The following is a 13,976-nucleotide window of genomic DNA, read 5'->3' as shown; positions in this document are numbered from 1 at the left end:
TCTTTTAGATAAGGTAGGATCTAAAGCTTTTCATCTCATCCACTACTCACCTCTAACCGAATGCCTGAAGCCTCTATCTCACCGGCGCAATACGTATTGCATCTCTTGCTATCTTCTACAACTATTTTCCTGTCAACTACTCTTGTGATCTTACTAACTGCATGCATCTCCTTCTCTCGCAGCCTTGCTATACACAAGACTTAAAGAATTTTGATATGTTGTGTCAAACATAAGTAGAAGAGCGATAGATATTTACAAAAAAAGAGGGAAAATGTATTTTTTATATATGTAATAAAAAATGAATTCACTTCAGGAAAATACGATGAAAAAAATATTAAAAACAAATGGGACCAGATAACAGTTTACAGTGGTGCAGACACATCCGTAATGTTGTTATCCAGCCAATACAGACGTCCGCTTGGACTTGAATATATTAATCTGAGTACCATTTCGTTGGCAGGTATGTGGGGAGGATCGAGAGAGCGAGGCGCAGCTAACTTGACCTCGATGCTGCACGCCATGACGCGCTGGCCGCCGCGTGATATCTGGGACTACGACCAGATGCTCCTCAAGAGAGTCGTCTGGCCCGAGGTCCTGGATAGCGCTGTAAGTTGTTGGCATTTAGTAGCCTACCTCACTCCCTGGGAAAGAACACTACTCACACCTGATGATTCTTCTTCTTCTTCTTCTTCTTCTTCTTCTTCTTCTTCTTCTTCTTCTTCTTCTTCTTCTTCTTCTTCTTCTTCTTCTTCTTCTTCTTCTTCTTCTTCTTCTTCTTCTTCTTCTTCTTCCTCTCTATCTGTTAGCGTTTCTCGTTTTCATTTGGGTTCGCATCTCTTCACTAATCGTTTCCACTGGTACTTGTCCCTCACTTGCTCCTTCCCCAGCTGTCTCTGAGATCTTGCTTCAGTCAGTCCTTCCACCGTAGCTCTGGTCTCCCTCAGCTATGTCTGCCCTGCACATCCATCTCCATCATTCTCACTCCCACGTAATCTTCATCTCTCCTCTTCACATGCACGAACCACTGTAATATCCTCTCCTGCGCTTTCGTCGACGCTTCCACCACCTTCACTGTATCCCTGTCCATTTCGTATCCTGTCCGCCCTCGTCATCCCACACATCCCCATCAGCATCCTCATTTTCACGACATCCAGCTTCGTTTCTTGTATACCTTAATTCTTTCAACAGCCATGTTTCTGTTCCGTACAGCAACGCTGGCGCCACTGTCTTGCACTTGATCTTTCACTGTAACACTGATTTTCTTGTCATATAGCACTCTTGACGTTCTCTTCCAGTTGTTCTGCGCTGCCTGGATCTTATGGTCAATCTCTCTCTCTCTATGCCTCCATCCTTCGCTACATAGGAGCCAAGATATCTGAAGGCGTCCATGCACTTTCAGCAGTTTGTGGTCCTGCATGAACAGGTCGCCTCCCTGTGCTACATTGCAGTCCAGGTACTCTGTTTTCTGTTTGCTCACCTTCAGTCCGTAATCCTCCAGCAAACCCTCTATAGCTCCAGCCTCTCTTGCAGTTCTTTACGACGATATCGTCTGCAAAAAGCATGTTCCATGGTGCCTCCTTTGTTACCTCCGCCAAACAAATAGGGGCTATATAGGTAAGAACTGATCCCTGATGAAGTCCGACTCTCACTGGAAAAGGCTCTGTAGTGCTGACTGTACTTTTCACTCTTGTCACAGCTTCCCTGTGTATGTCCTGAACCACCTTGACATGTTTCTCCTTCACTCCCTTCGACCTTATACTCCGCCACACCTTGCTTCTCGGGAGCCGACAATAGACCTTTTTCATAGTCAACAAACATAATTTATAGTCCTCTTTGCTTATCTCTATAATACTCCACCACCTGCTTCAGTGCGAACAATGCTTGATAATCTAAAAAAAAGTCACCAAATGAATTAGCTTTTTCTACAATATTTTGTGCGCTTCGAGGTAAAAATGTACCGGTGCTTAACTGGTAATAAATTCTAAATAAATATAAGTAAATAAAATTTGTTTTAAACATTATAATAGGAATAAATGAATAGATAAACAAACATTGATAACATCGCATCACCATTTTTTTTCTTGGTCTGCGGACGTCTTAAGCAATACAGTTCATTTAATGCATATTTTAATTTCCATTTGAGTTATTGACATTCAGTGGTCCGTAGAACATTACTACTTGGACGACCATAGGTGCATAATTCTTGTACGTGTGAGATACTAATCTGTATTCCTAATTTCCCTCTACTTGTTCTCTCTGCAGCTTGTCCACGATAGCTATTTCTGCGCCAACCCACACTTCCAGTCCCGCCACCGCGCCGTGCCCTTCCCCACGCGCAGGGACGGCCGCCTCTTCGTTGGGTGGGGACGCACTAGAGCCGATGAGCGGAAGACTATTATTAACTGTCCTGTGCAGTGTAGGCCCAGGAACCACCTAGACTGGCTACAATGCTAGAGAGAGAGAGAGAGAGAGAGAGAGAGAGAGAGAGAGAGATAATATACATCACATGGAAGAGAAAGATTCAAATTGTTTCTATCTAGCAATGTTGCTGTGTAACAAATATATTACATTTATCTATATATGTATATGTATATGTGGAGGTATTAAACTAATAACTGTTATTCATACGGATGCAAAAACATAAAAGAATAAAACAATGCAGCCTAAAAATCTGTAACTAATAAGAATCAATATTGAACTTTTTCAATTAAAAGAAGTTTCTTAAGTTTATCCCGTAACTGTCAACCCTGGAAGTCCCAAAGAGTGAAAAGCTGGGGTCCAGGGGATGCAGTCCCTGGTCAGGGCCATGGCGACGCTCTGGTGGGGGGTGTTGCGGAGGAAGGCCCCCCTACACTCCCTCACGAAATAGATTTATGTATACCGATTGCTGGTTGGCTGTAATCAACCAATCAGGTGAAGGCTTACAAACTGAAGGAAAGCAAACGTTTTATAGTCCAGAAGATTCTGTTTTATAATTTCTCTCAGAAAATATCATGTTAAAAAGAATATTTGGGAAATCCTTGTAAAAATGCGTGAGTTTTTTTTTTTTTTAGAGGCAATGCATGTGAGATTGAGATGGAGGGAAAATGCGTGAGTCTCACGCTTGATGCATATGAGTTGACAAGTATGTTATCCTTATAAATAATAAGATTATAGAAGCGAGAGCGGGAGAACGTTTCACAGTTTGGCGTCTTTCTGTCACATCAGGTTAACTGTGATATTTGTTGTTGTAGGTAGGTCTACCTATTAGCGTGTAACTGAACAGTAATAGTAGTAAGGATTGTTTCAGTAGCTAGTTTACTTCGAAAACCATATTGGTTGTTAGAAAGGAGAGCGTTAGATTCTAAATTGTGAGAGAGCTGCCTTGCAGGTATAATTCTTCTACTAATTTAGGTGAAATGAGTTATATAGATACCAACCTACGGTTGTTCACATAATGAGGAATACCAGTGCTATTAAGAGGGACAAACAGTGTGCTTCCCATCACCAAGGACGTGTTGACACAAGTGAGGAACGGTATTAGATATTCAACGCGTCTTGGAGATATCGTATACCGCTAGCTATGCCGTGTGAGCCGACTGTTAGTTCTATCTAGGCCTTTAACAGTTAAAAAGAATCGGTATCATGTATCAATGCAAGATAACCATTAGCATTTAAATGAGAACCTTCGATCACAAATTATCGTCATTTACTAGTTCATCTTGTGAACGCCTACTTAATTCTCTGACACTTGAATAATGTTTATTAAATTCTTCAGCTTTATCACATTGGTTAGCAATACTGTAACAGTCATCTTTATTTTTCTTATTTGAAATAATTTTTCCATTGATCTTCGGGTCGAAGTTTCCCTTTGCACTCTTTGAGAAGGTTGTGGTAAGAGTTTTTCATAAATAATGATTTTACAATCTTTAGCAGTTTTGTGACGCTCTCGCATAATAAAGAATTATTCGGGTTCTATTTTTTTTATTCAAACCATCAGATAGTTAAACACTTGTTTTGTGGCTCTCTACTGCTGTATCTAGTGTCCTGTATGTCATTTATTTTAGTAAGTCAGAGAAGACACTTCCCTCCAAAGCAAAGCATTCTAACTATGGTCAGTTTAAGCACTGGCTGGAACAGTACAGAGTGTACTGTATTTCGCTCTACTGTTGTTAATTAAAGACGTGTGTGAACGAAACCACTGCTATAAGATTTATATATATTACTATTCTTTCCGTCATGTGACCTAGCTGATTCTGTCTGTCTCATGGTCAGTCCATGTGACATGATCTTCGTCCAACTACCACCAAATCACGTGTTAGTCTTTCAAGGATGCGACTTACTATAGCCTTATTTCCAATATTATAATTAATTCAAACTGAGTACAAGTTCATTCATTCATTATAACATACAGTTATTTTTTCAACTAGAAGAACATAATTGATAGTGCGAGAGACAGACGAGAGATTACATGAGCAAATAAGATATCTTTTCTTCTTAACAGAGGCGGCTGACCTTACCAACACACAGACACAACTAACACACGGAGAAGTGATTTTGTTTAGGTATTAGAATAAGGTTTCCATTACAACTAATTCACTATTTACTGTCTATACCTACCAGTACACCAGTTTTAGGAATTTGGAGAATGGTTCCTCAGCTCTTCCTCTTTACTGTTCTCAGCGTCCCACATGAAGGAGTCAGCATGTTTACTGTCCTTATAATGTGTTAAGCCTGATGTACTGTAAGTCTGACATGAAAGTTGTCCCACAGTACCTATTAATTGTACAAGCTATATGGAGAGAAGTGTGGTGTGCATTTTTAATCTCCTTACTCGCTACAAATGTGCATGTTTACACTCCTTGAATTAGCGTTAATTAAGCCTGTGTACTACCGCCACATGATGCATTGATGTGTATATATGCGTCTTTGAGTTTCCAGCCAAATAGGCATTATTATACAGTAGTTCCTGCACACACAGCACGCTCGACTCACAATCGAGAGGGCCTGGGTTCGAGTTCCAGGAAGCGGCGAGGCATATGGGCAAGCCTCTTAATGTGTAGCCCCTGTTCACCTAGCAGCAAGTAGGTACGGGATGTAACTCGAGGAGTTGTGGCTTTGCTTTCCCGGTGTGTGGAGTGTGTTGTGGTCTCACAGTCCTACCCGAAGATCGGTCTATGAGCTCTGAGCTCGCTCCGTAATGGGGAAGACTGGCTGAGTGACCAGCAGACGACCGTGGTGAACACACACACACACACACACACACACAAGAGAGAGAGAGAGAGAGAGATTAACTGATCTTCTCTAAAACATACGAAAAAGAAAAAAAAAAAAAAGATGCTAATAAATAATTATAACGCTATCAAACATAAATTGAACGAATCAACAACCATAATAAAAATGTTCTGACATAATACATACGAGATTTCAGGCAAATAAGTCACATGTAAACAAACAGGCGGTGCTCACATGGCCACCGTCTGCCCCAGGAACATTATTACTCTTGGCTCTCCTCAGTGACCCATGGATTCTATTGGGTGTCTGTGGTGATTACTGTGTTAGAAGTGACTCTGGTGTTGTACTGATGGTCTAGTGAGAAGATCAGCAAGCCTTCAGAATGGAGGGCATATACACTCAAACCACGCAGCTCCTTACACAGCCCGAGGAATACTTAAGGTGAGATACCGCCAGGTACACACACAGACAGAGGCAAGCAGGTAAGACTCGCACTCATATACGTAAGACACACACTTAGGTACGCAAGACACATATTTAGGTACGTTAGATACACACCTACAGGTAAGACTGAGGTACATAAGAAATACTGGTACGTAAGTATGAGCAATGCAGTTCTGTCACATTTATCAGAATTATTGCAGTTTTAACCAGTACACCACGCGTAACTATACACATTCTCGCGGTCTAGATTACACTTCTACGAGCATTTCTAACCCCATTTTACCCTATCGGAAAGTGGGGTTAGGTTAGATTAAAACCCCGCTTTCCCAAGAGGTCCCAAGCTTGTTAGATAAAGGGCAAAGAAATATAAGATAGGGTATATTGGTTGAAACTGCTAATTTACCCATTGATTTAATTTTATGTAAGTTTTATTGACTTTAAACTGCAAAAACTTAGAAAAAGATAAAAGTGGATTTATGTCCCAGAGTTATAGAAGTGTCTGATTGCCTTGTTTTCCCACTCTAGACCAAGCAAGAGGCTAGAGGAAGCATGGAAGGAGCAGACCCAAGCAATGTACAACTTTCTGAAGAAGGAGGAGGATCGACACGAGTTACCTGCCATCCCAGGTGCCCTCCCTCGCCTCCAGACTGATGGCCTTGATATTGAACAGGTTAGTGGTCTCTTTTGTACTGGTAAGTTGTAAATTGAAGGTCGTTCACAAGTATTGTTTTTTAATGCTGTTTTGACTAATGAAGTATGTTTTTAATCAGGTATTTTCTCTCTTTTTTTTTATGTAAGAAGGATTCTGCTTGAGGGAAAAAATGTTCCTTTAAAGCTGTCAAAGAGAGAAGACCAAAAGCATACTATTCAAAATCAAATGGAGAGGTATCTTTGAACCTTGAGAGAGAAAGAGTTTAAGTCTTAGGCTGAATGAAATACAAAGGCAGGCAGGGATTTCCAGAGTTCACCAGTAAAGAAATGAAAGATAAGACTACTGGTTAACTTGTACTTTAGGGAGGTGGACGGAGTAGGGATGATAGGAAATAGAAAGTGTTATGTAGCAGGAAGGAGCAAGGTAGATATGAGGCATGACATGAGTGCAGCTTGTAACACTTTTTCCTTGACAGGTGTGGCAGCTGGTGGAGCTCCAGAACAAGGCTTTGCTGGCTGCCCCTGAGGATCTTGATGGACTGGATCACACCAACCTGTGCTTCATGGTGGCCAGGCTCAGCAGTCTGGCCAAACATGACAAGCTTTCCCGTGCTAATGAACTGTTGACTGAAGATGAAGGTATTGGTGGTAGCCCTCAGGAAAGTGATGACATGGATGATGATGATGATGATGATAATGACATGAAAGAAGATGAGGAAGAGATGGACAATGCTAAGGAAGTGTCTGATGAAGATATGAGTGGAGATGATGAAGACCTGTTTGAAAAGCCGGACGATTTGAAAGACACGGGTTTAAATGACGTGTTTGGTGATGATAGTGATGACGAAGAGGACAACTTTGATGACTTTATAGCCAAAGAAGGAGTGGAATCTGATGATGATGATGAAGATGAGGTGGATAAAAAAAAGAAACAAGGAGGCGAAGCAAATATCGAGGACAGTGAAGCAAGACAAGAAAAGAAGAAGGAAGGCAAGAAATTTGGCAAGACTGAAATTGACACCACATTCTTCAGTCTTCGGGAGAGTGAGTGGGTGGCGGACCAGGATGCCATCGGGGAGAACTACAGCGGTGACGATGAGGACATCGACCTTATGGCAGACATATCAGACAGCAGTGAGGAGGAGGTGAGGCATAGCAGTGGGCCAGTGATAGTAATGGTGATGGTCAGAAGTATTGCCTTTATAATGACTCTCTCTCTATGGCGGTGAGATGTGGCAGTGGGCCGGTGATGGTAATGGTGACCGTCAGGAGTATTGCCTTTATATTCACTCTCTTTCTAGTGTTACACATTGGTCTGTTGTCTACTGCTATTCTTTTCTCCGTTCATTATCTTCATTTCATATTGTATCCTCTTTTTGGTGTTGGATGGCTTATGAGTCTCAGTGGTGATCATCCCTTTCATGTCTTCCTTCCTGTATCATCTGTTGGGCTTCCTTAGTCTTTCCTTTTCCTTATTTTCCAAGAATCAGAAGTAATTTTCATTCTTTCTTTTTCTATCATATGCTAACACACATTAGTTAAAGAATCATTTGGTTGGTGTGATCATTGTTACCACACTTTTGCCACATAATTTAGAGTCTTGAGGTGATTTTTTTTCTATTATTCTGTGATCATGTCTTGGGTTGCTAGTAATTATTAAGATTAGCTAAATGATACAGTTGCTAGCTACATAATTCTCATGGGTGAGGTTAGAACAGAGCAAAGAGAAAGTAAATATTTAATTTGCTTCACCAAACAAGCAGAAACTCACAAACCCATGCCAGTTCATCAATATGTTTCAGATAATTCAGTTTGTCTTCCTTGCAGGACGGCATTATGTATGATGCATTCTTTGACCAAGCCCCAGAAGGCACTGGCACCAGCAGAGGGTTAGGAAAGAAGCTGTCTGAGATGCTGGAAGATGAGGAGGAGGTGGGTTATGAAGAGAAGGCAGATCATGGAGCAGCAAAGGATCTATTGAAGGATGACACCGGTGATAATGAAGAGAGTGGCACACAACTCCTTGGCGGCCCAAAAAAGGAGGTAATTTCAATTGTCATTCAGCTCTGTCTTTATTTTATGTATTGATTCTGTTATCCCTGTAGTGTGCCTTGCTTATGTGTATGCCTTATTCCCTCATCAGATGGGTAGTTGCTTGTAATGTTTATGTAAATGAAGGGACTGATGAACCATGTAAAGCACAGTCCAATAATGCCGTGTGATTGTCAAGATGCTAAAAGCTTGTTCCTGTTGGCAGAGCAAGTCAACATTTGAGAAGGAGAGGGAGAAAGAACTGGAGTTGATGGAACAGTTGGAGGATGAAAACCTGAATGAGAAGCCTTGGTACCTGAAGGGAGAGGTGGGCAATGCTGACAGGCCCCAGAACTCAACCTTGGAAGAGCACTTGGAATATGACATCGCCGTCAGACAGAGTGAGTCGCCATGCAGAAGGGTGAAGGAATTAGGTGTCTGCTGCACCAGAGGAATGGCAAATTGACAGGGCTTCTTTTTATACATTTTTGTGGCAATGATTTGTCTCCTTTATGCATTAAGATGACCTGCAACCTTCACCATTCTCAGTGTGTGTGTACCATTGTGAATTTCAGCAGGTTGTCTAGGAGAAAAGATATCCGGCAAAACATACACACATTACTGTCACCTCATATTCTCTCCACACACATTACTGTCACCTCACTCTCTCCACACAAATTGCTGTCACCTCACTGTCTCCACACACATTATTGTCACCTCACACTCTCCACACATATTACTGTCACCTCACTCTCTCCACACACATTACTGTCACCTCACTCTCTCCACACACATTACTTTCACCTCACTCTCTCATCCCAAACTGATATTCATGTGCTGCTTCTTTTATATGACCATTTTTTCTATTTTTTTTTCAGTGATGTCACTTCAAAGGAAAGATAGAAGTATTCATATTTTTTCAATAACCAAGTAATTCAAGTCAGTCTCCCTGCCAGCTTCTGCATTTCCTTTCCTATGACCTGAATTCTTTCTAGGAGATCTCAAGACACTTCTCTAACTTTGGTTAATCTGTTTGACTTCTTCTTCAGGGACTGGCACCTCAGTGGGCCTTTTTATTCTATTTATTTAGTTTTTATAGTAAACTTTGTAGCCTTTGGTCAGCACCTATCTTACATAGAAGGAATAATTCATGACACTGCAGTTGAGGGTGATTTGAGCCTGACAGCCAACCCTTTAACAAAAATGCAAAACATCAATTCATGTTATTCAGTAGTCAAGTTATTCGTCATTGCTCTTCAACCTCACAACTCACAAGTTGCAACTGAGGTCCTAAGGGGAGTCTCACCTGACAGCCACTCCACCTTTGCAGAGCCCATCATCACCGAGGACACCACCAGCCATGTGGAGAAGATCATCATGGGCAGAATTCGCATCAAGGCATGGGATGATGTGGAGCGCAAGGTGCGTCCCACCGCCGACCCCTTCGAGTTCAAGAAGAAGCTCGTCCTTGAACAAGACAAGAGCAAGAAAAGCTTGGCAGAAATCTATGAGGAGGTGAGAAGTGGTCAGTGGTGGAGGGTGAATAGGTGATCTAACTTATAGACTTTTTTATTAGTGTTATGTGTAAGCCTTGCATTAATGTTGTCACCCTGTACATACCAAGCTTCTTGACTCCAGTTGTTGTCTTCATTTACTCCAGGACTCCAGTCATCACTTGTAATGGTCTGTGAACTGTTGCTGTCACACATACAACTGTCCTACACATGTTTGTATGTTTACCATTTCTCTCTCTTTATTTAATTTTAGCTTGATTGGTCTCTTTCACTCATTTCCATAAAAAAGAATCCTTTTCTACTAACTTGTATTAGTATTTTGTTTAGTCTCCAGGAATGATATATATATATATATATATATATATATATATATATATATATATATATATAGAGAGAGAGAGAGAGAGAGAGAGAGAGAGAGAGAGAGAGAGAGAGAGAGAGAGAGAGAGAGCACCAATATGAATTAATGACCAATCTCCATAAGAAATCTTAATTCCTGTTTTTTCTCAATGAGGGATGGATGAGGGACCATTTTCTGCATTTTTTTCCCACCATCCTTTCCCTCCCTGCCAGTCATTCTCCCAGTGCTTCAATCCTCTGTTGTTAGATGTAATGACTGTGCATGCCACCAGCCTTCTTACCCTCCCTTTCTCTCCACCCAGGAATACCTCAAGAAGCAGAAGGAGGAGGTTGAGGCAGAGGAGGAGGAACTAGAGGAGCATAAAGAGATCAAGGAGCGCATGGACAAGCTGTTCGTGAAGTTGGATGCCTTGTCAAACTACCACTACACACCCAGACAAGTATGTGTTCACACCTCACACTCACTGTTCACATCACCCATCCTTTCTACAGTTTCAAGTGTTCAGAAGGATTAGGATGGTTTTGATTGATGTTAATATGGTGGTGAATGAATGATCAGGCCTTGCTGTGGTAGTATGTGGCCAGTTTTGCTTTGGCCATGGACCTGGGGTTGCCAACAAGACTATTCCTTCCACCAGGGGTTAATGGAGCTAAGAGTTTGAATGTTGTGTGTATGAGTGTGTGGTGCTTTGTTTTGACTGCTCTGTTTAGGATTGCTGGCCTAAATAGGTATCATTAGTGGCAACTATGCCCTATTTTCTTGTGTTAAAATTCTTTCCAATACATGATAGTGTTCCTTATTGTACTCCTTGCTTCCCAGTATTCAATATTGAACAATATTTTCATGATATAATGAGACACCAAGCTGCTTTGTTTGCCAGGAGTCAAAACACTAATGTCACTTGTTACACTAAACTCAGCCTGGAGCCGACGTCAAGATTGTGAGTAACCTGCCAGCCATCACTGTGGAGGAGACAACCCCTGCCACTGCCAGCGATGCCACCCTGCTGGCGCCACAGGAGATATTAGGTAAGACTGGTATATCACCTTTTGTCCTCTTTTTTTCTCAATTTTTTTCCTTTTCCCTTTTTTTTTTTCTTTTTATATATACACTTGTATATATATATATATATATATATATATATATATATATATATATATATATATATATATATATATATATATATATATATATATATATATATATATATATATATATATATATATATATATATATATATATATATATATATATATATATATATATATATATATATATATATATATATATATATACACAGGTGTATACTGCAACCTCTCTTCCCCCACCCCACACACACACACACACATTTTCTCTATAAATATGCTACTACTCATAAAATTTCTCCAGGAACAGCTATTTCCTTTAATATGTTAGGTTAGTTTTGTATATTAGCTGAAGCTTTGAACATATACACTTTTCCTACGAATATCCCCCTCACAAGATTTTTCTCAAGAATACTTTCCCTTTTAGCATGATAAGTGAGGTTAGTAACTGGTCTGAAGTCATAAAGATAAAAAACTCACAAACCTGAAAAGTGTTACAGTTCTGCTGGCTGAGACACTGAACTATGCCCTCCCTGTCAGGGTTTGAAGATATCTCATGGCAAATTTGAGATGAGATGAATTTCTGGATATTTTGTCATGTGGCTAGTTGTGCCCTGCCTAAGCTTCTGGTGTGTAGTAGTGTTGTCCAAGAGACTCATCTGCTATTTGGGACTGATGGAGTTATGATTGTGTGTTGTGTGTGTGAGTGTGTGGTGCTTTGTCTTAGCCACTCCATGTGAGATTGCCAACTTGATGTTTTGAGAGACAAGTTGAATTTTTGGGTATGGGTGTGCATAATTTTTTTTGTGTGTGGATTAACTAAGAATTGTATCAGAGGTTTGCAAGTAAACTAAAGAAAATAATCATTGATGGAAATTGATAGATCTATGTGAAAAAGGCTAACAATTTAACCCCTTCAATACTGGGACACATTTCTACATTGAGATTTGTGTATGATTAGACTATTATATTGACATTAGGAAGGGTCTATGGAGGTCAGAAAATTAATAGCCACAGTCTTCACTATTTTAATCCCCCCACATAAGTTCCTGAAGCTGTATAAAATCACCAAATAGTAAGCAGAATGAATATAGAAATGCATCACAGTACTCAAAGGGTTAAGGAAGCAATGACAGGAAGTTGTAACAATGACTGCAATATGTGTGAACAGAGCCAACACGAGGGGAGATGGTGGGAGACACTGAGCGCACCACCACGGACCGCAAGCGTGACCGGCGAATCAAGAAGCATCACCAGAAGAAAAAGGCCAAGATGCAAGAGAAGAAGCTGCAGGAAAAGGTGCGGCAGGCAGGAGCCAAGGGCGGCACTGGAAAGCTAGACCGCAGCTCAACCATGAAGGTGATAGAGAAGGCAGTCAAGAGTGGACAAGTGAAGCTGGTAAGTGGTACCCTAAAGATTTCCTGTGTGGCTTTAGTTCTATATTGTGTGTACTCTTGTCATTGGAATTCTCTGAGGAAGTTAATGTTTTGGAATGGAATATCTGTGCAGTGGCATTAGCTACACTTGTTGGTTTTTCTTCCCGTAGTTGGAGGGCAGCCAAGACAAGGCAGTGAAGTCTTCACAGACTTTCTTCAAGCAACTTCAAGACACTCGCTCAAAAAAGCAGAAGAATGAAAACACGAAAAAGAGGAAAAAAGGTCAATTCTCAGCCTCCAAACTCATGATGTAGGGACTTGCAAGACAGTCTTTGCTGAGTAAATAAGAATTTTGTACAATATATATTGTTTATCAGTACCCAATAAAGGCTTTGTTGTAAAAACGGTTTTGCAAATGATACCACAAGTTACTAAGATTGTGACTGCTTACACTTACAGCAGCCTGGGAGAGAGAGAGAGAGAGAGAGAGAGAGAGAGAGAGAGGTAAATAAGAATACAAAATAAAACAGGAAGGGATCTGCATTGTTATGTCTGGGAGGAGCTGGCCAAGAGGAGGTTGAGAAGGAGCCGTTAGAGACACGACAAAATGGTAACAAACTACCGTACATGAGAGGACAATGTATCACTTGTAAAAACAAGAAAAAAGTGAAATCGATCATGCTTACACCGTAGAGTTTACCACACACCACTCGCACTACTGAAATATTAACCCCGACTCAAACCAGCGATGTCTCCACGTGTTCCCGACAATTTCAGGTCCCACAACACAGCTTGGACACCTTTTCGCCAATAAGATCCATGTCCCCGTGTTGCCACCAAGAGATGTCACTATAGGCTACACTAAACTAAAGTCACGGAAATGATGAAGTATGTCTTATTATTCTGTAGACTAGCCTGTGGGAGTTTATGTGCGTCATCTGGGGAGTAATAGGACGATTCGGGTGACTAAAACTAACTATCCCTCTTCACCAGGTGGAATGACGGGCTGGTGTGTGAACGATGTGCGAGAAACTGTAATGTGCTTTGTTTGGACAAGCCTGGGATTCACAAACGCTTCGCCCTCTCACTACGACTATTTACAAAGCACACATGAATTATCAGTCGGGTTCTCATGAGTGATTCTCCAGTTGATAATATTATAAAACTCGTGAAAGTGACTCAAGAACCATAAAAAAAAAGCTCCCTTAAAAACCCGAGTAACTTTAACTACAGACTCCTTTGAATGTAGTGGAGGTGTAGTGCAAAAAATAGTTTGTGGAGAGGTTGTGGCAGAAAGTCA

At 40.9% G+C, this 13,976-nt stretch overlaps 2 protein-coding genes across 3 annotated transcripts in view; both read left to right on the top strand.

Moving 5' to 3' along the window:
* Nucleotides 1-2,728, top strand: part of LOC123519005 — a 6,839-nt gene extending 4,111 nt beyond the window's left edge. The window contains exons 4-6 of one of the 2 annotated variants that reach the window (XR_006678948.1): nt 461-606; nt 1,296-1,453; nt 2,263-2,451. Coding sequence is in view for 1 of the 2 variants with exons in the window: in XM_045280113.1 (XP_045136048.1) it covers nt 461-606; nt 2,263-2,454 (338 nt within the window). In the remaining variant the exon portion in view is untranslated. Of the gene's footprint in view, nt 1-460; nt 607-1,295; nt 1,454-2,262 lie in introns of both variants that reach the window. The other variant, XM_045280113.1, reaches the window with a different exon arrangement.
* A 2,686-nt stretch (nt 2,729-5,414) lies between these two features.
* Nucleotides 5,415-13,080, top strand: LOC123518528 (U3 small nucleolar ribonucleoprotein protein MPP10-like). The gene is made up of 10 exons (XM_045279328.1): nt 5,415-5,655; nt 6,184-6,328; nt 6,786-7,454; nt 8,137-8,352; nt 8,567-8,741; nt 9,671-9,855; nt 10,517-10,654; nt 11,135-11,243; nt 12,472-12,698; nt 12,847-13,080. The coding sequence occupies exons 1-10, from the start codon at nt 5,597-5,599 to the stop codon at nt 12,988-12,990; spliced, it is 2,067 nt and encodes a 688-aa protein (XP_045135263.1). The 5' UTR covers nt 5,415-5,596; the 3' UTR covers nt 12,991-13,080.
* Nucleotides 13,081-13,976: the final 896 nt, after the last annotated feature.

This window comes from Portunus trituberculatus, chromosome 44, assembly GCF_017591435.1.
Source record: "Portunus trituberculatus isolate SZX2019 chromosome 44, ASM1759143v1, whole genome shotgun sequence".
In the NCBI taxonomy this organism is placed as follows: domain Eukaryota; kingdom Metazoa; phylum Arthropoda; class Malacostraca; order Decapoda; family Portunidae; genus Portunus; species Portunus trituberculatus.
This window is presented reverse-complemented; position numbering and strand designations above follow the sequence as displayed.

Coding starts and splice junctions, on each gene's coding strand:
- LOC123518528 (XM_045279328.1), top strand. CDS start 5,597: ATGGAGGGCATATACACTCAAACCACGCAGCTCCTTACACAGCCCGAG. Junction 6,329..6,785: donor ATGGCCTTGATATTGAACAG/GTTAGTGGTCTC, acceptor TTTCCTTGACAG/GTGTGGCAGCTGGTGGAGCT. Junction 9,856..10,516: donor TGGCAGAAATCTATGAGGAG/GTGAGAAGTGGT, acceptor CTCTCCACCCAG/GAATACCTCAAGAAGCAGAA.